At 35.5% G+C, this 21,103-nt stretch overlaps 2 protein-coding genes across 2 annotated transcripts; both read right to left on the reverse strand.

The window, feature by feature from the left end:
- Nucleotides 1-2,831: 2,831 nt before the first annotated feature.
- Nucleotides 2,832-11,450, reverse strand: si:ch211-11k18.4. The gene is made up of 13 exons (XM_702892.9): nt 11,387-11,450; nt 11,156-11,294; nt 9,137-9,248; nt 8,925-9,018; nt 8,124-8,178; nt 7,890-8,030; nt 7,549-7,709; nt 6,319-6,417; nt 6,066-6,211; nt 5,219-5,390; nt 5,019-5,131; nt 3,512-3,596; nt 2,832-3,426 (listed from the first exon to the last, which is right to left on the reverse strand). The coding sequence occupies exons 2-13, from the start codon at nt 11,271-11,273 to the stop codon at nt 3,370-3,372; spliced, it is 1,353 nt and encodes a 450-aa protein (XP_707984.1). The 5' UTR covers nt 11,274-11,294; nt 11,387-11,450; the 3' UTR covers nt 2,832-3,369.
- Nucleotides 11,451-13,864: 2,414 nt separating this feature from the next.
- On the reverse strand, nt 13,865-19,349 carry ypel3 (yippee-like 3). Its single transcript, NM_212790.1, is given in 5 exon segments — nt 13,865-14,910; nt 15,017-15,125; nt 17,820-17,863; nt 17,946-18,064; nt 19,309-19,349. Coding segments are annotated over 4 exon segments (360 nt in total). The 5' UTR covers nt 18,063-18,064; nt 19,309-19,349; the 3' UTR covers nt 13,865-14,820.
- Nucleotides 19,350-21,103: the final 1,754 nt, after the last annotated feature.

Genomic DNA, 21,103 nt, shown 5'->3' on the forward strand with positions numbered 1-21,103 from the left:
AGATAAGAGAAAGCCATTTCATACTATTAAATACACCCCATATTGAAAATGAATATTTGTATCCATTTCTCAGTGAATATACTGTAGGCCTTATATTTTGGTGCATTTGAACAAAACAAATTTATTAAACAAATATATTTAATAAAATAATGTCACAGAACACATTTAGATATGGAAAGATAATACAAAGCAAAATAAAGAAAATTTTTGTTTTACATACTATAAAATGTCAACAATATAAAATTTTTTGTTTCTCTTGATTTTTGCTCTGTTATTTGTTTAAATATTTTTTTCTATAACATGAATTTGGGCTACTAATTGTTGGACTGTTATTGTTAACTATTTTGTTAGATAAACTCCAGATTTGGCTTCAGTACTGACTAATCTAATGTAAATGCACAAATATAATATTGTATAGCTTCATAAAAATATGAATTTAAATAAGAGATTTGTGAGGGGTGTACTCATATACTGAGCACTGCACATACTGTATACTCTTATGCAGAACCATTTTTTGTCTGATTAAGTAAAAATGGCTACCTCTGTATTTGACTATTACATTTACATTTTAACTACATTAGTGATCACTTCTTTATAAATGAAGGAGGACTTGTTCGATTATACAAGATGCAATTCAGTCCAAACATTTCACGTCATACAAGGTGAACCGGTTTGGTCAGTTCATTACAAAAGAACCGACTCTCAAGAATAGTTCCATTTCACAACGCAGTGTGGCTTGCCAGTTCCACACTCTATTTATGCTTAATATAAAAGCATTATGTGATTCAATATTTTTAGAGGAAAAAGATAAACGTTCAGATTTAATCAAATCAATAGTTTACCATATTCTCTTTTTCATGAAAAATGTCATTTTAATATTGGATTTAACCCGAAACACAAACATGTTTACAGAATGAATATGAACACACACACACGCACACACGCACACACGGTACAATTCCCAAATTAATAAGCTATATTATATATAGCTTTCTAAAATGTAAAACTATAGGGAAAACATTATTTGGAACTCTTCAGTTTTAAAAATCAAATTTTAAGCTATCTCCATTTTTCATTTGTTAAGCAAATAGCTTTTAGTTTGAGTAATTCTGCTTCCAAACTGTACTTAAGTGATATATTTCTTCAGTATTTGTCTTGTGCAAAAATGTCTAAAGATTTCAGATGATTTGACATTGTTTTGTTTTCTGTGTAGTTGTTTAAAATAGACTGGTTATTTAAAGAAAAAATTGTTCCAATTGGCCAAGAAAAGTATGGTATATAAAAATGGCATCTATCTGCATTTAAAGGGGTGGTCAACTACAATATCATATTTCAAACTTTATTTAATGTGTAATGTAGATGTGTGAACCTAAACAACATCTCTGAACGTAAGACGCTCTAAGTTCAGTGCAAAGGGAGACATTGGCTTTTACAGAGTTAGTTTAGCAAAGCCTACAGAGAACAAACTTTGAGAACTACAAAAAATGACATTCTGGTGAGTGAGATCACAAATGTTACACGAATTCACCACGCACATACACCCGGCACAGCGAAGGGGCATGGCCAGAGACACTGTAATGTTATAGCAGAGAAAGCTAAAAGGCCGTCCTAAAGCTGCTATTTTCACATAGATTGTTCCGTTTCTGTATTTGGGCTTCCAAAGGACACGACACAAAGAGAGAAGTGCTTACAGTGTAATTTTAATTATGTTCCAGAGAATTATAAAAAAAATAATAATGATTACAGCTAGCATTTGACAAAGGAGAGCTTCCAGAATCTCTATCAGTTGGATTTGGCTAAAAACTCCTACAACCAACAAAGCTGTGAATTGCGAGACACAACCTGTAAGTACTTACATGTGTTAAATTTTTGATCTATTACATGCAGTTTCTAGTGTTAACTGTATGTAGTGGCAAGGAAGTAAACCAGGATGTAAACAACAGGAAATGCTTTTCCGCACCGCTAACAATTTAGCTAAAAATTCATATTTATCCATCAAACAGCTGTAAACATCAACAATCTTCAGCAGCTCTGCAGTGTCTCCCTATGTAGCTTCTTTCTCTACGCTCTACATCTCAAATAATGAAACATATGTGAACGTTTCATATTACTTACACATGCTTATAACCCCAATATATGTAAAAGACACTTCTCAGGTTTTATTTTAGAGAGCAAGCGTGAGCTTAAGCAGTGTCCTCAGTGTCATTTTTAGTCCGATTTAGGCTCAAACTGATATGGCTAACAGCTACTCTGGCTGGCAGTGTTTACACAGCGTAAAATCAAGTGCTTGAAGGTGTGTAACGCTTTTCCTGGTGATGTGGAGCCGATCCGCGAATCACAGCACATTATATTAGCTGACCAATCAGAGCCTCTTAAGGGCAGGCCTTCGGAGGAACTAGGAAATATGACAGTCGTTTTCAAGTTAGCTGAGTAGCTGTATACAAGCAAAATTATATGAAAAAAAAATAACTTGATGTTCTACAAATCAAGCATGAGCGCACATCGCTTTGCATCTTATAAACACAACCTTAAAAATACACTCTGGACCACCTCTTCTAGATATTTCTTGTTATTTTAAATCTTTTAAAAAAACAACTTCATTTGTAAAGCCAAACTGAAATACCAAGGAACTTACTTTAAATTGAAGACCTTTTTATGGCCATAAAAAAAAAAATAGCATCTGGAAAAGTCTGATAGGAATAAAACAAACTAGTATGCTCATACACACGCAACAGATCTCATCTGAAATTCCTCAGAGGATTAGGATGTTAACCTTGACCTAGTCAAGCATCTCATTTTGACAATCTCTAAAAGTCACATGAAACCAAACACATATTTATTAAGTTTTATTATCATATCAGCTACAAGTTGACATAAAAATGTAGGAAACCATGGAATACAAAAGTCAGCTTCAATATTTCTATTAAAATTGACAATAATGTGATTAAACACCAGGAGTCACTACAATCTCATGCCACATACTGTATGAAGAGCTGCTCATTCCTCAGTCATTGTGGTAATTTACCATACAAAACAGGAGCATTATAAAGCAAAGAAAGAGGATTACATTAAAAAACTGTTCATGCTAAACATGATATTTCAGAGCTATTCTCATCATGTGGCTCTTCCATTATAAACCTTTACAGTACTAGCGTAACATTGTGATGAGACTAAAATGAATAAAACACAGTATTGGTCCACAGCTCCATCATTAATTAGTGCTGGAAGACAGAGCTCACACAAGTAACCAAGTGCCCTTAAAGTAGCTTATCTGTGTCCGTTGTGTAACAGGAATGATTAGATGCAGTTTAGTCGTACTTCTGTGTGTTTTATTCTACCTCTTCAAATGCTGGACGCCTATATTCTCCTTCAGTTCATGTCCTGATCTCCCACACTCTGACGCAGGTACTCTTCGTAGAGTTTTTTCTGCAGTAACATGCAGGAGAATCATTAGTCATGAGGCAGTCAACACTCTAGCAGTTTTGTATGTCAATTTAAATGCAAACTATACCTTTTTGGTCTTGACCACCTCTTGGACATACTCCAGTTTTTCCTGAAGTTGTCTCTTTTGTTTCCCAGAGAGAGTCGGTTTAGTTCTAAATATGGTAAGAGGAGAGAAAGAGCTCATGAGTACTGTTTAGCACAATGCTGAAGCTGTTCTTTCCCATAAAATGGCACTATATCATGTTTGCTGCATGACTGATCGATTACTATATACCAATAATTCATAGTAGCTAGGAGTAGAGATGAGCAATTTGGCCTAAAATATCTCTATTAATTGAACATTTTAACTCTATTATGATTATTGAATAATTATTTATTTATTTTTATTTTTTTCCCCCTCTCTACGCCACCTACACTCATCAATGGTACCAAGCTGACCAATCACAGATCTTGCGATATGTGTTGTCGTATCAGCATCAGTAACAGCGATAGGTATGCGAACACATTAATACGCTGCGCTCAACGTAGAAATGTAAACAGAGCGGGGTTACGTGACTCCACGGTAGGAAAAGTAATGGAAAAAAAATTGACCTGGAAAAATTTGATCGATTACAGGTTCTAAATGTTGATTTCAATTAATCGCCCAGCCCAAGCTAGGAGGATGTTTGACTGTTCCAATTCCACTAAAGCCAATAAATGGCTACAGGATTTCAATTCTTCTCAGCAAATATATGAAATACTTAACTAAAAACAACACAAAGGAAATTTAAATATATACACAATACAAAAAACAATAACAAATGAAGAGTATTCCATAGACATGCTAAAATAAAAAAGAAATAGGATGTTTAACGTCTTTGTGAATACTTTGGAAATCTCAACTTGTGCTACACGCATGAACACTTTGAATTGGGTGTGCAAATGTCAAATTTTCCTTTTTGGTGGAATTGACTCTTTAACCTACTGACCCTTTAACCTAATTTTCAGCTGCAGAAAAAAATAATACATAGATAAATAAATAAAATATTTTTGTCTAAATAAGAAATTGCTGAAAATGAGGTGAAAAAAAAAGACTAATAATAACACACACACCCCAGCAGTGTCGAGCTCCCTCCAGCTCTAGTCACTGAACGGTGTAAAGCAGCTTTAACACAAACCAAACCTTGGACATTTGTGTGTGTGCCATGGTCAAAGTTCAGAATTCTGATCTGTTGATATATACAGCTTATGTATTTTCTCCCCTCTGATTTTATGTTAAGGTCAACAAAATGTGGTTATGTTGTTGGCTAGTAGAGCTGTGCAATTAAACAAAATTCATCTGTTTACATCTGTTTGGACATATGGCTCATTGATAATAGTGATAACATTTATGACCAAAATAATCATACGACCAATTTAAATCATAATTATGATTTTTCCCATAACCCAGCAGTCCTATTGGCTACTGTAAAGGAAAAAGAAAACGATACAAAAGCAGTAAAAAAATTTTGATCATGTGCATCCAGAGTTTTTAGTTTCAGCCATAAATTTTAATTTCACATCCATAAATGTCTGCATAATCTCTTGTTCCTCACCTGAAAGAGAAGCGAGCAAGCAGCAGAAGGATGAAGGACAACAGCACCAGTCCAGCACAACTGTACAGCTGCACTTCCACAGACAGCGACTCAAATGCCTTCACTGCCGGAGCCTGATCACATGAACCCACACCAACGTCAGTGTCTACTGAGAATCCCCCACACACGTAAATAAATGCATACTGTATATGTTCACTAACCACATATAGTGAGAGCGCCTCTGTGCCACTGTCACCCAGCATCAGCACCAGTATGTCTTTGGAGAGGCTGCCAAGTACCAGGACAACAAGCAGCAGCAGGGGCACAATAAAACCCATCATGCCCAGCAAACAGCCTTTAAAACGTGCTCGACGGTTCTCTATGCTGCACTGCCTATTGGGAGCAAAACATGGGATGACAATTGTAAAAGAAGACAGAAAATATGTGGTGAAAAAAAAAAATCAAGACCGATCCTTGAATAAATTCAGAGCATTTTTTTTTTACAGCACATGGAGCTTTATGCTTTACAAACAGCCACACGATGCAGGCATCCAATTCCTTATGAATACCACTTAAACCTAAAATAATCAAGAATAAATTTAGGATAGTATTAAATGAACCAACTATAGCCAGACACACAAGCACTCTTTCTTGTAAGCAATAAAGTGCACAGTTAAAAACAAGGCAAATAATCATCTGCTTTTAAAAAACGAAGCTCACAATCGTTTCAAGACAGAAGAGAGATGGACTTTGACAATTTTAGAATCGATTTCTCAAATGATTTTGCACGCCAGCTCTAGTACAGCATTTAACATGTTCCTAAAGGCACACCAACAGTTCACATTTCAACCTCTTCCTAATCAAACACACCTGAATCAACTTATTAGAACATTAGAAGAAACTTGAAAACCCTGAAATGAATGGTTCAGATAGAGGATCCATCCAAAACATATACTGTTGGTGTGCATCCAGGAACATGGTTGGGAAACACTGCTCTAGTAGATGGTGTCAATCAAATAAACATTAGCATCTGAACATTTATATGGATGCAATCTTATAATACAGTACCTGTCATTCTGAAGTGTCTCAGTGACGGCCTCTGTGATGAGGTTACAGTCCTTCTCCAGAGAGTTAAGCGTGTTCTGCACAGTCTGATTAATGGTTTTCTCTATGGTCCGACACACATCATCAATCTGATTAACACACCGGCTGGGCTGATGGTGGAGATGGTGAGGAGAAATATTTGGTTTTTATTTCATTAGAGACAACAGTTAAAGTTCACATTGAATGAAATAGTGTGGAGGAGAAAGGTTTATGATACCTTATTAGGGTTGGGAACGTAGATAGTGGGCATGTCGAAGCCACACTTATTGAGTCCCGGACGTTTACAAAGCTCCTGCACAATCTGCATCATAACTCTCTGAAAGAGCCAATAATAGAGTAATCATAACACTGTTTTAGCACAGAGAAAGATTTTTTATTTTTTAAAAAGGAAAAAAGAATGAGAAACTGGATGGAGGATAATGAGAAACAGCAGGAAAAGCAGCAACAGGAGAAGCAGGTGAAGAAAGAGGAGAAGGCCAAAAACAAGAAGTAGTAAGAAAAGGATGAGCAGAATGAGAAGCAAGAGAAGGAACAGGAGTAGAAGCAACAGGAAAAGAGGCAGTAGAACCCAGACTAGCAGGAAGACAAGAATGAGAAGGAGCTGCAGAAGAAATAGAAGAATCAGAAGAATGTAAAAGAAAAACAATAAGAGGAAAAAGGAGGACAGGGCATCAAAATATCAGATCATATCAGAATGATTTCTGATAAATTGACACTGAAGAATAACAATGCTGAAAATGAACATCCATCACAGGGATAAAATTGTTTGCTTTTGAACCAGTGGTGGGCAAACTCGGTCCTGGAGGGCTGGTGTCCTGCATAGTTTAGCTCCAACACTAATCAAACACACCTAAACATGCTAATCAATGTCTTCAAGATTAAGCTGCGTTCACACTGGGCTTTTCCTCCCATAGACTTCCATTCATACACACGCAAATTCATCAGAATGTGTCAAGTTTTCGTCAGAATGGGTCATGCGTCAAGTTTCGCAGGTTGCTGCAGTGCAAAGTTCAAGCTTGGTGAACTCTGACCTGCGAAATCGCATCACTTGACTGCGTGAGACCAACCGAGGATCAAAACATGACCTCTCTGGACAGAAATTTAAAACGTGGAGCAATCGCTTGCTTCTTTAAATGTCTAATAAGCTTGTTTAATCCCGCCCCTTTTCAAAGCGCCGTACGCCAAAATATCGCATGCTCAAACTCTAATGAGACCGCAGCTTCACTAGAAATCTAGAAGCAGGTTTGTTTGATTAAGTTGGAGCTAAACTGTGCAGGACAACGGCCCTCCAGGACCGAGTTTGCCCACCTGTTTTAAACTATTATAATATTATTTGTACATTGTTACTTGTATTATAATATTGAATTGCAGTCATGGTGAGCACATAGAATTATTAGAACAGCAATGTACATGCAAAACAATAGGAGTGTGTATAGGCGTATTTTACCTGTCGATCAGACTCTCCTCCAGCCTCATCAGCTTTACTGAGATAAAAACGGAGCCGGTCGCCTTGTTTGTCATTCAGCTTCTCAACAATGTTGAGCGTGCGCTTGCATAAAGCCTGTCCCATTGGGTCAAAGAAGACCAGGATCAGGTCACACAGCTCACCTAATGCAGAAAGGCAGAATAGTTCAAATAGAACCACAAAATTACTATTAATATTATAAGCAGCATTGTCAGATGCAACCTTAATCAGTGCGTGTTAAACTACAGTAAACATGTAAAACATGCATGACTACACAAAAAAAACACCAAGTATTGAACACGCATTACAAGACAAACACACACCGAGCCACAGAACAGCCTGGTCAACGTCAAAGGGATACTTCATATCTCCATCCACAAGACCAGGAGTGTCAACAAAAGTCACCAAGCTGAAACGTTTCTGCCGTGAAGTACAAATCTCAGTGCCGAGGTATTCTGACACTCCTAAAATTGAGAAAATAGCATTTTATGCACAGATTCATGGCAACTTGCTAAGCAAAATGGCTTTACATTTATTGCACTTTACAAAACTCAAACCTTTAAATTCTTGCAGGGGTTTGAAGTGCGGATACAGATGGAGTGTTGCATTTCCCTAAAACCCAAGACAAGTGGTTGTAGATAAGGGGTTATAGTCAAAGATGTTTACATTAGAATACAGTAGTCAACATTCAAAGTGGATCGAAAAAGTTTTTCCAAATTGTCCCAAGACAATAATGGGTGTTGTAAAATTGTTTTAGGACAACTTGAATGGTTTTGATCCACTTCAATTGTTGACTACTGTACATTTTCATTTCATATATCTTCATGTCCACATAGCATGAAATAGTGTGGAGTAGTTTGTTTTTTTATTAATATAAAAAAATGGAAATTGCATGAAAGATGCATGAAATCTTAAAATATGCATTTTAAATTGGTAAAAATATTATAGAGAAAAAAATACCAAAGAAACTCAAGTGACTCTGATTAAACAGCTCATTGACCACCATCAAAACATGTCATGTTATCATTATGTTTGGAAGGCTAGCCATGTCCACTTTTTATAAGCAGAAGTTAGCTTAAGCTAATTTTATTCAAGTTAAGCAACTCAAGTTAACATGTTTGTGGCTTATTTAAAAGTATTTAGAAGATTAAGTAAAATCTGGTCAAGCTAATGATTTAGGTAGAGCCCTTTTTGGAAGTTAGTTTGATTGTAAAATGTGGTTCTTTCTTTAGTAAATTAGATTAAGCACCAAAATGTGAACAGAATGTTTCATAGATACTCTATTTACAACTTTTATGGAAAATCAAATAGACAAATTTATGCCTCCAATAAAAATACAATGTATAAATCATATTTACAGTGAGTGACTCCCTCTTTCGCCCACTGGTAACAAAGCTGAAGCCCTGGGTCTCAATAGCAACTCCTGTCCTTTGGATATGCTCCTCCACATACCTGCAAACAATAAATCAACAGTTTAAAATCTAACTGTTCTGCTCTCTCAGTCTCACACAAACACCAATTTGCATATTCTGATTTAATGCACTAATTCCACTGATGCACGTCAGCGTACCAATTGATAAAGCTGCTCTTTCCAGCTGAGTGGTTCCCCATCAACATCACAGTTATCTTCTTCCGGGGAGGCAGCAACGTCACCCCAACAGTTTGAGCGATTTTTATTAGTCCTACAAGAATAAGGAATAAGTGGTTAAGCAAACTGGACTTGAAAGAAAGATTTTTTAAAACAAATAGAATACCTACCCTATAATGCACTCACTTACAAAACATAAACAACAGGCTGGACTCTAGAGCACAATGTTTGTCACTTAATGATGCATGTGTGGAGTTTGTTTACAACACAGAGGAAGGACATGCATGTTCGTATTGTTCATTAAAATAGTACCCACTTATACTGTATGTTGTGACCTATATAAGAAGTACAAATACATTTGTGTGAACAATCTTAATTGGGAAGACTGACTTCTCTCAGACTCCCAACATCGAAAACACCTCATTATATACACATGACTCTGGCCTGGGCCACAATACCATGTCTTAATTGCACAGGTATATTATTGGCAAGATATAAAAATATATTGCACGGGTTAGAATGACATTTTGTTTCAATTTTTTATTATAAAAAGATCAAAACACAATATTTAAATTTCTCTTTTGATTTCTGATTTCACATTTTTTCAAATTGCTGTATCTAGGCCAAATAACATCTACAACAAATATATATCATGACAATCTATACAACTATACACTATTATTCTTTTATAACTTTTATTCAGCTTTCAGATGTAATATAACCAATCCAATAATAATTATAATAATAATAATAATAATAATAATAAATAAAATAAATGTACTCTTATGACTTTTTCGGTAACTTAAGTGACATGAATAAACATACTGTACATAGAGCAGCTTTGCACAGGTTGTGCATTAAAAATTTTATATTTTTGTAGATTATTATTATAAATTTTATTTTACCAGGAAAAGCACCTTGCGATTAAAAAAATCTTTTTTAAAAGAGTGGCCTGGCACACATTCACATGGGTTTAACAGACAAACAAACAAACAAAAAAAAAACAAATAACCGGTAACCTCAATCATTCATTCATTAAAACACACATACAATGACAGTTAAACTAAACTATTCAGAACATCTACAGGCCAACATTTCAAACTCCAAATCATTTAAAATCTTTTTAAAGCATGTAGTGAAACCAATTATTTAAACTGCAACCCATTATTCCATGCAAAATGTGCTGCATATTCAAAAGCCCTTTTTTCCATACAATCTCCAGTGTTTTTCTAGATAATTTCCAGTTCATTTATTTAGAGCAATTAGTTTACATCATAAAACCTCTAAATATAATAAGGAGCAAATGGAATTAATCATGCAGTGCCAATAGTTTTTTGGGCTCAAACTTCCTTTGACTAGCATTTTGTTAATCTCTGATGACTATGGTTTCAGCCAAAACCTTCTTTAAAAGGATAGCTATCCCAACAATCTAAATTTGATTACCATTTACTCTCTCTCCCAAAAAAAACTGAAAATCTGTAAACACTGACTTTCATAGTATTAGTTTCTCGTACTATGAAAAAGTCAATTGCTACAGGTTGCCATCATTTTTCTAAATATCTTATTTTGTGTTGAACAAAAAAAAGAAAATAATGAGGCTTGAAACAAGTGAATAATGAATAAATGATGTCAGAATTAAATGTTTTGGGTGCACTATACATTTAATTTTCGACTAAAGAGGGTCTATATGTCGGATTGAGATCTGAGGGAGAGTAAATTAGAAATCATAAATTAATACAAAAACTTATTTTACTTAGTCAAAAATAAAACAAAAATATTGCATCTATTGAATTACGCAATTATGACTGCAATAAACTCAAACAGCTGAAGTGCCTCTGGCAGTCTGAAGTAAATAGCTGACATACCAAACCGGCATTTTAGCTCATCGGCTACCGTTAGCAACTCTCACCCAGCCCTAAGGAGACTTGCCTTAACTTATCACTGAACAAACCAAATAACTGAATCTGAAAGAAGCAGTTTATAAAAAGAACGGTTTCTTACCGCTATCCGGGTCGATGTACATCTGATGGCAGTCCCTTAAGATGCGCTCGTCACAGGACACACTGCCAGAGATTGAGTCTGCATTGGCAGCACTCCTGCTTTTGATTTTCCCGGACATAGTGATGTAAAATTGCGGGCTCTAAAAAAGCAGCGTAGATTTAATCATATAAATAATAAACCAGGCTGGTAAAATACTACGAAAATAAAGAAATAGGATTAAATACTACTCACAACCGAATGAAGTTCAAATCACCCCGGTCTGCTGGGTAACGCTGGCCACGTCACCGGTGTTCGCAATGTCTAGTGGGAGTTGTAGTCTTTATGATTGCTTTTTTTTTACCTCTCGGTCTGGTTTTGAGATAATTAGAGCAGAAAAGCTGTTTCTTGTTTCCCGTCTTGTTTATTTATAAACCATGTCGTCTACAGACCATTATATAACGAGTAATCATTTGGCAGTTGTGCCCTTTGTACTTTAGAAGCTTGTGAAGTGCGCCATTAATAAAAAAAACTGGGGTATGAAGATAACGTTAATTTTTTATAAATCCAGCCAAGAGAAACTGACGATATGACACAATTTAATCTTGACCCTTATACAATACAATTTCATGTATTTATTGTAACATAAATGAGCATATTTCATGTCTGAATTATTATTTTAAACATATTTTTACAGCCTTATTTATTATTTACTATTATACAGTTACAGCCTTATTCCAACATGGATTAAATTAATTTATTTCCTCAATATTCTACACACAAAACCCCATAATGACAATGTGAAAAGATTTTTTTACATTTGTTGCAAATTTATTACAAATAAAAAAGCTGAAAGATCACATGTACAGAAGTATTTACAGCCTTTGGCATGAAGCTCTAAATTGAGCTCAGGTACATTCTGTTTCCACTGATCATTCTTGAGATGTTTCAGCAGCTGAATTAGAGTTCAAATTTGGGAAATTAATTTGACTGTACATGATTTGTAAAGGCATACACCTGTCTATATAAGGTCCCAGGGTTGACAATGCATGTCAAAGTACAAACCAAGCATGAAGACAAAGGAATTGTCTGTAAACCTCCGAGACAGGATTGTCTCGGGGCACAAGGCTGGGGATGCTTACAGAAAAATTTCTGCTACTCTGAAATTTCCAATGAGCACAGTGGTCTTCATCATCCATCAGTGGAAGATGTTGAAACCACCAGGACTCTTCCTAGAGCTCGCCAGCCATCTAAGCTAAGTCATGCAGGTGATCAATAACCTGATGGTCACTCTGTCTGAGCTCAGCGTTCTGTGGAGAGCGGAGAACCAAAGGACAACCATCTGTGCAGCAATCCACCAATCAGGCCTGTATGGTAGAGTGGCCAGACAGAGGTCACTCTCTGCCTGGAATTTACCAGAAGGCATCTGAAGGACTCTCAGACCATAAGAAACTAAACTCTTTGGTCTGATGAGACTAAAATGTAACTCTCTTTAGAAAACGGCATGCATTACATTTGGAGAAAAAAAGGCACCGCTCATCACCAGGCTAATACCATCCCTACAGTGAAGCATGGTGTCAGCAGCATCATGCCGTGGGGATGTTTTTCAGCAGCAGGAACTGGAAGACTAGTCAGGATAGAGAGGAAGATGAATGCTGTAATGAACGGAGACATCATAAATGAAAACCTGCTTCAGAGTGCTCTTGACCTCAGACTGGGGCGACGGTTCATCTTCCACCAGGACAATGACCCAAAGCACACCACCAAAATATCAATGGAGTGACTCCACAACAACTCAGTGAATGTCCTTGAGTGGCCGCGCCAGAGCCCAGACCTATATCCCATTGAACGGATCTGAAAATGGTTGTAAACCATCGCTTATCATTCAACCTGATAGGGCTTGAGAGATACTGCAAAGAGGAATGGGCAAAAATTCCCAAAGACAGGTGTGCCAAGCTTGTGGCATCATATTTAAAAAGACTCGAGGCTGTAATTGCTGCCAAAGATGCATTAACAAAGTATTGAGCAAAGGCGGTGAAACAAATGTGGAAAAAGTGAAGCATATGTATGTATGTGTGTGTGTGTGTATACATACATACATACACACATACATATATATATATATATATATATATATATATATATATATAGAGAGAGAGAGAAAGAGATACTGATTGTTTTTTATTACTTTTTTATCCTAAAATGTTGATTGTTAAATGTAGTTTTATTCTGATTAATTTTTTATTGTTATAAATGAACGATATATTGAATAATAACGTGATATATTGCATAATAATGATATATTAAATATGATATATTATTTACATTTAATTATGTATATTTATCTTTTTTTACGACTACAACTACTACTGTTTACTATGTCTTTTTTTATGATATATGTATGTTCTAAAACTTTAGAACTGCTTTGGCATTACATTTGTAACATTTGTCATGTCAATAAAGCAATTATTGAATTGAGAGAGAGAGAGAGACACGCACTCACAACTTCCTAACAATTTAAAAGCATATGTAAAATGTAATGTTAAATATGCTGTGCAAACAATATTTATTGAATGTCTGTGCATTGAAAATGTCAAGTAAATGTTCTTATTTATTCATAGAATTGTGTTTAAAGTGTACATTGTCTACAATCAATACTTTAGAAAAGAACCCATTTTAAAAGTTAACATTTTCCCAACCTAACTTCAGTGAAAAAAAAAAGCATGACAAGAGTTTTCCATTTACCCCATACTTTAATGTAAAGAATTCAGGTTAATGTAATACACTTTAATGGTTTAGCATTCAAAGAAATACTCAGCTACACAATCATAACACATCTGCATGGCATGTCTGCTCTAACATGATCAGATCAATGTCTCTGTACATGCTGCTCAACGTTAGATTACAACATTTTTCATACACAAAATGCAGGAAATAAGAAACATAAAAATGAATATCCCAATGACATCATATCAGCTGTAACTAAAGTGTCTTTAAGAACATCAGTCGACTGTGGACAATCTCTTCTATAGCCAATAAGCCTGTTCGCTTACACAAACTTATGAGCAGATGTTCATTAGTCGGGATCCCTCAGCGACTTGGTAAATTAAAAGATGAATTCAACCGAAAGAACTGAATTTGGAGGCATGAATCATCCTTTAAATAAACTCTCACTCACACATATTGCACATAATCCTCTCTAAGCCACATACGCACGCACACACACGCGCACACACATACACAGAAAAATTAAACTTGCACTACCTCGTTCAAAAAAACTCGTTCTCTAAAGTAAAAACGATTCGAATAAAAAAAGGATCTTCAAATTTGATCATATATCGTCCAAACCTCATCAATTGCACTTAATCTGGAGAATTTGAGGGCTAACGTCAAAATCCCAACAAAAATCAAGAAATCTTCAAAACTGGATTTAAGTGGATCATAAGATATTAGCACAGCTTCTCTAAAGCATGCCTCGCACACAAACACACATGTAAAAAAATATACAAACAAAACAACCCAAGACCCCCTCTCTGAAAAACTGGTGCATTGGGATATCAGTGTGGAAAAAGGTGCTCACAATAGTAATGTACATCATAAATGGATATATATATACAAATAAAAAAAAGCATATTTCATGTCGATCTTGAAGAAGCTGCAAGCGGTGACAGCAAGTTAAATACAAAGCTTCAGTCCCAGCCATTATCCTTAATCATGTGAGATAATTCAATTATAAACTTGCCCTCCTTATACTTCTGGCTCAACTCAAAGGCCTGCTCCTGTAGAGAGAAGAAGAAAAAAAAACACCACAAAGTGTGATCAGACTGTATGAGGCAACAAATAAAGCCTTTTGGCATCGGTTCTGTTAAAACAAATCATACTCACGTATTTCCAGCCCAGTGTGGTGTGGCAATTCTCACAATAAATATCAGCCACAGCATGAAGACCAGTAAGCAGCAGCCTTTCTTCAGCTGGACCACAACCTACGTTCACCCTAAAAACACAAAATCACAAGCAAGTTAAAATGTAGCCTAGTCGTGACTTAAAAGAACACTAAGTTACAACTCACGCACAACTAAATAATTTAGTGTTGCACCACTAAATTTAGTTTAAACGTAACGCTACGTCCCAACCATTTACAACAGCCTTCCTCCATGTATAACGGCAGAAAAGAGATGACAGCGAGATTAGTTTACATTGAGGAGCTCACGATATTAATGAAGAATGATTTCCCTCTACTCACAGCCTTATTTTCCTCCTAAATCTTGCATTTCTTTTAGTTTGGAAAAGAGTTTCATTCAATAAGTGTTTTGTATCAAGTATCCAATAATTAAAATGAGAATTTCTTCATGACGGAGTTCTTCTCCCTGTTCTTCTCTCTTCCGTGTGTGTGTGTGTGTGTGTGTGTGTGTGTGTGTGTTTTTAATGTAAATTTACTGGGCAATCGTGGTTTGCGATACAGGAATGCGCATTTGTTATAGTGACTGGCTGTAATGTTCTATAAAAACATAATTTGTCAATTCATTTTCAAAGGGTTATTAGTAGATGCATTAGTTGAATCTTAAAGCAGTTTAACGATTTAAATGATTTTTATTGGATATTACGTTATTCATTGTGGCTACACATGACTTTAGATAGGGCTGGGTGATTTGACCAAAAATCAAAATATCGATTAATTGAAGATTTGAACTCAATTACGGTTAAAGAACAGTTTTTTATTTATTTATTTATTTGATGTCTTGTCTTCATAGTTCACTGACCATTTTTCTACAGTTAATATGCTCACACATTACAAGTGAGAGATTTCTGAATGAAGGGTGCATAAAATAATTGAAGGAAACACACACTGTCTACTATCTATGATTATTTATTGAACATCAACGTTGAACAACTGAAATTAAAACACACATTGCCTAAAACACGACTCTCCGCACCACCCATCCTTGTCACCGCTACCAAAGCGACCGATCACAAAGCTTGTGCCACATGTCTTTGTGATGTAAAATTACATTTTAAAAAGGTGTGTGGGTATGCGAAAGGCTGCACGTGTCCTTGGCAGAGGTATAATATCAGGATAATATTATATTATGATTTATACTTATTATGAATATGAATTAGTCCCGACGAAGCAGGTACATGTGACTCCACAAACAGTAGGGAAAGTAACTGAAAAAAATGTACCAGGAAAAAAATGATCGATTTTAGGTTTTGAATGTAGATTTTTTATTACTTTTCAATGAATCGCCCAGACCTAACTTTACGGATAGCTTATGACCTACTACCTACGGTTTGCCTTAACATGTGGTAAAATCGAAGTAAGAACAAATTTAGTAATAAACTAGCTAATAGTTACTAAGCCACTAGTGTGGACTTTACATTCCAGTTCAATTAAAGGACTATCTGGTAAAGCTGGTGGAACCCTACCCAGTAAACCAACTATTTCATAAATTACAATGGGATCTCATTTTTATAAATGCACCAAGCTAAATATTTGCTTCAAAATGAATCAGGCCACATTTACAACTGGTATTAAGATTAGGCGTGATATTTTTTGTTGTATGATATATTGTACTAAAATATTTTGCAATAACCAGTATTACTGTCATTTTAAGCCACTCATTATATAATGCCTGAATGACAATATAATATCATCACAATGCAAGTACACTCAAAGAACACGTAACATTTTATTTTTAAGAATGTTAAAATTAATTATAGTCAATTTAGTCTTTGGAATCAAAGTGTGAAAACGCAAATCCTACATAAATAATAAATGTTAACATTAAAGTGCAAGGTAAATAGTAATCGAGCCTGCAACATCTGCTACCAGATCTATTTGCAGAATCAGGCACCCACATGAAAACATTAAAAACAGAAATATGACACCTCCATTAGAGATAAAGAGATTGCGCAATCAGCTAAAATGTTGCTAGAATCAGTGATGTATGAGCAATATATATTGCTTCACCAAAAATGACTGAGGTCATGTCCATGTGTTTTGCGACAGGTTGATATATTGATTATTGTGACGAGCCTAAATAGGATATTTTTATTTTGTTATTTCGATTACAAGTGGACAAACTTAAACGGGTAAAAAATGAAACATTTTTAGCTTGTCCACTTTAAATCACTCACACAGACTTACAAAAACACATTCAATAGGATTTCATTCATTATATAATCCTACAATCTCCCTGCCAACATAACATGTTGTTATTATGAGATGTAGTCAAAGCACACCACAACAAGGTATTCATACTATGCGGTGTTTCACAAAAACACACCAATAAAACTAACTAAATTGATGTTGCCATTATAATCCTTTTAAACCGCTTGCCAATTTTCTGACAAAAAAAAAAGTGCATAGGTTTCACTTTGCTTTGTGGAGTTACTAAATTACTCAAATAGAAAAAAGGTTATGCAACAGACATTATACAACTCTGTGCCTTTGTGGAGTTAAGCAAGTACTCGATTAAGTTTGTTATGCCCTTTTGCATGCTATAGACTATGCTTATGATTTAATAATGGTGAAAAATTGGACGATAAATATGAACAGCTTATATATAAGTAATATAAGTAAATATAATAATAAAAAAGACCTTGTGCTTAGTTCCAGTTAGTAATAAAGGAACCCATCAAAAGGCAAAAAGAGAAGTTCATCTTAAAATTTGAAAGAAGTCATACTCACACAGAATTGAACAGGTAGGCTCGTCCTTGACTGCCTTGAAAGGACTGCAAAAAGACAGATACGTGAGCCTTTAATGCATAACACATCTTGCTGTAAACGTGCCACAAGTCACATGAAGAAACTCACCTTAGAAATGAGGTCATCGTGATTGGCCAGGTGTGCCCGGCAGTGGACGCAGCTGTAGCGACGATGACAGGAGTCCAGATAGGCCTGGAAAGTTTTGGCCTTGGTCTGCTTCACCATGTCTTTGAAAAACACACAAGAAAACAGTGTCAGTTTATATCTGCAAACTTTATTCTCATATCCACATTTCACCACGAAGGCAAAGGCAACAAAGCAGCTTTGACTGCCAAAATAGATCATAACTGGATTGCCTAATAGCTGTTCTTAGTTAGAAAGCATGGCATCAAATTCAGCAACGTGTAATGTTGTTAACTTCAAAGTAAACAAAATGCTTTGACACTAATATTATTCGTGTTGGGCAGGACACATAGCAGTCATTTTGTTTTTGCATATGAAAATGACTTTAACATCATCATCAAAAAAACACAAACAAAATCTCGTATCCTGATTCAGAGATAAACCAGGAAAAAGGAAACATCCTCATGACCTACTTTGCTTGGCTGCCCACACTGTAGTTCCCCCATATATGGCCCGCCAGGCACGAGGGTAAACAGGGGTGAGAGGTAATGGATAACTATGGTTTGCTGTAATAAATACAGCTTTAGACAAAATATTATGTTATAAAGTATTCGAAACGTTTCTTAAAAATATGGGCAAGACATGCTAACGAGTTTAGTTTCAGTTCATATGGAATACACAACGTTACAGCACGGCCCTTAATGCAGCTGGAATCTCGACATAAACGAATCGTTCATGCGAGTCAATTGATATCAACGACTCACTAGAACAAAACGAAGACACAAACATTGATATTCAAATAATTTGCAGTAAAAAAAAATCCATATATAGCATTTACAAGCTACTGCACTCAATTTATCATCAAAACAAGATATAGTTTTGCAAAAATGTATATACATGTAAATTAATGCCAGTATTATTTAAAATATGCATTCAAATCATACGTTGGTTTAGACTATCACAGATATGAACAACATATTATGAAAGCCAAATAAAAATACAAATAACGAAAATATGGGATGTCAGGGAACGTGTAATGACGTAACATCACAGAATAAAATAATCGCTGAATCTTTTTAACGAACTGTCCAAAAGAACCGACTCACTGAACTGAGTCGGGCTTTTCAAATCTCGTGGAACAGCAACAACCCACCCGACTAGTTGCATGGTAAATTCATGTATCATAATCCAACTAACGTTAATATGTTATACACGAGCAAGTAAATATAGCCTCTACGCAAAATCAGCATGATATACGGTCATAAATCCATGCGTGGAGCCTTTTCAGGTTAGGACCGTTTTTTCTCCCTCCGTTTGAAATGATTCACAGCAATGACAATGGACTCACCTGGATGTTTGCGATTTCTTCAAGACAAACGCTGCTCGCCGTAGCTAACGTTATTGTCGCCAGAAGAGAAGCGCGCTCAACTCAACGGCATGAAGCCTGCGCGGTCTCTAATCGAGCGCACTCAACCAAACAAACGGCACGCTGCGCTTTTTCTAATGCTCCCTCCTTTGTGTCCCTCCTGTCGACCTGTTCTAGTGTCCTCGCCACGTTTCGTCAACAACAAACTTAGCTATTTCCGAAATTCGAGCAAGTTACTGCGCAGAAGACGCCTCAGCCAAATGTAATCCGTAGGTTTGTTTACTGTATTTTATGAGGAAGTTTCTTATACGTCGTGTGGCGCAAAACAAACCGCCGTCGACCAATCAGAATCCAGAGAGCGACGTCAAGAATATAGGTCAACCAATCAGACGCGCTCTTTCGTGCGTTTGAAGTCACCTAACCTTTACATCTGCGTTAAAAGCGTTTCGACGTGTAAAAACAAACAAAGCCCTCGTGTTTTTGGTCACTTTTATCTTATCGCTTCTTTCAAAAGTGACGAGTTTTAAATCTGTGTTGTTTGCATGTCAATTAAGTCACGTAGGCGGTTTAAAATTAACTTTTTGTTTTATAAAACCCATTCAGGTTTTCTGCAGGGTTATGAAGGTAAATATAAGTCATTTAATGTGCCATTTAAGACCTATTATATAACATTTAATGAGTATTTTAAAGGGAAAAAAACACGAAAATATGTTATGTAAATTTATGGCAAGCACGAATTGTAGTGGATTAGCAAAACTTAAAGGATTAAAAAATACTTGAAATGTACCAAGCACCAATTATTTTTATAGTTAATTTAATGTTCGAATATCTATTTGTAATATAATTAAAATAGCTTAGTTAAATTTATCAAAAAGCAAGACCTAATTCTTCCTCAATTTGCATCTCAAGAAGGTACAATTTGATTTAAAACGATTACATGGAGGGTGCAAAACACAGGGGGGGTTGGGGGAGATCGACCCCCCTAATTAATGCTTGATCCCCCCTGAAGGACGTCAAAACGTATGTGGGTCAGTTCTTTAATACTGAGAAATATTTCGCTCTGGTATGTATTTTAAATAATAATATTAATAATTAAAATAATAGATCATTTAAATATACATTTGACAAACCCTATAATGGTTCAAACTATTGTAAATGCATAATCCCACCAATCATTCTATTCTAAGAAAAAGTCTGAAATTGGAGGCTCTAGAGCTCTGATAGACATTGTGTTCACAACACCGTTTGTTTTCTCATTAAAAAGTTTTTTGTGTCTACATTTATCCTGAAAGTAAAGTCAAATTAGATGCATATTTACGTTTGTAGTCTGACCTACAGTAACATCTGAAATAGCTAATCAGAGAATACTGTAGGACAGAAGAATACACTAAATATCCCTCAAAATGCTGAAAACCTAAATATGTTGTATTAATAAACTAGATGAAAGTAAAAATAAATACATAAATGACTGAAGTATGTATTACACAAACTAGCCAAAAAATGTTGAGCACCCCGCCACTGATCATCAATGTATAATTCACACTGATTACATATATGTTTAAACAGAAACGGTGAAAAAGTTTCCTTTTATTGACGTCTGTACAACATCATGCAATGCCATATTTCTTTATGTTCTGATTTAAGACCTTTTGAAGGCCATAAAAATGTTAAATGATCATTTAAAACTTTTTTTGGTCCCAGATACCTGCTCACTGTCATTCTATATGACTTTAAAAAGCTTTATTAAAGGGTATTTTTTTTATTATTATAAATAAGC

Source organism: Danio rerio, chromosome 3, assembly GCF_049306965.1.
Source record: "Danio rerio strain Tuebingen ecotype United States chromosome 3, GRCz12tu, whole genome shotgun sequence".
Taxonomy (NCBI): domain Eukaryota; kingdom Metazoa; phylum Chordata; class Actinopteri; order Cypriniformes; family Danionidae; genus Danio; species Danio rerio.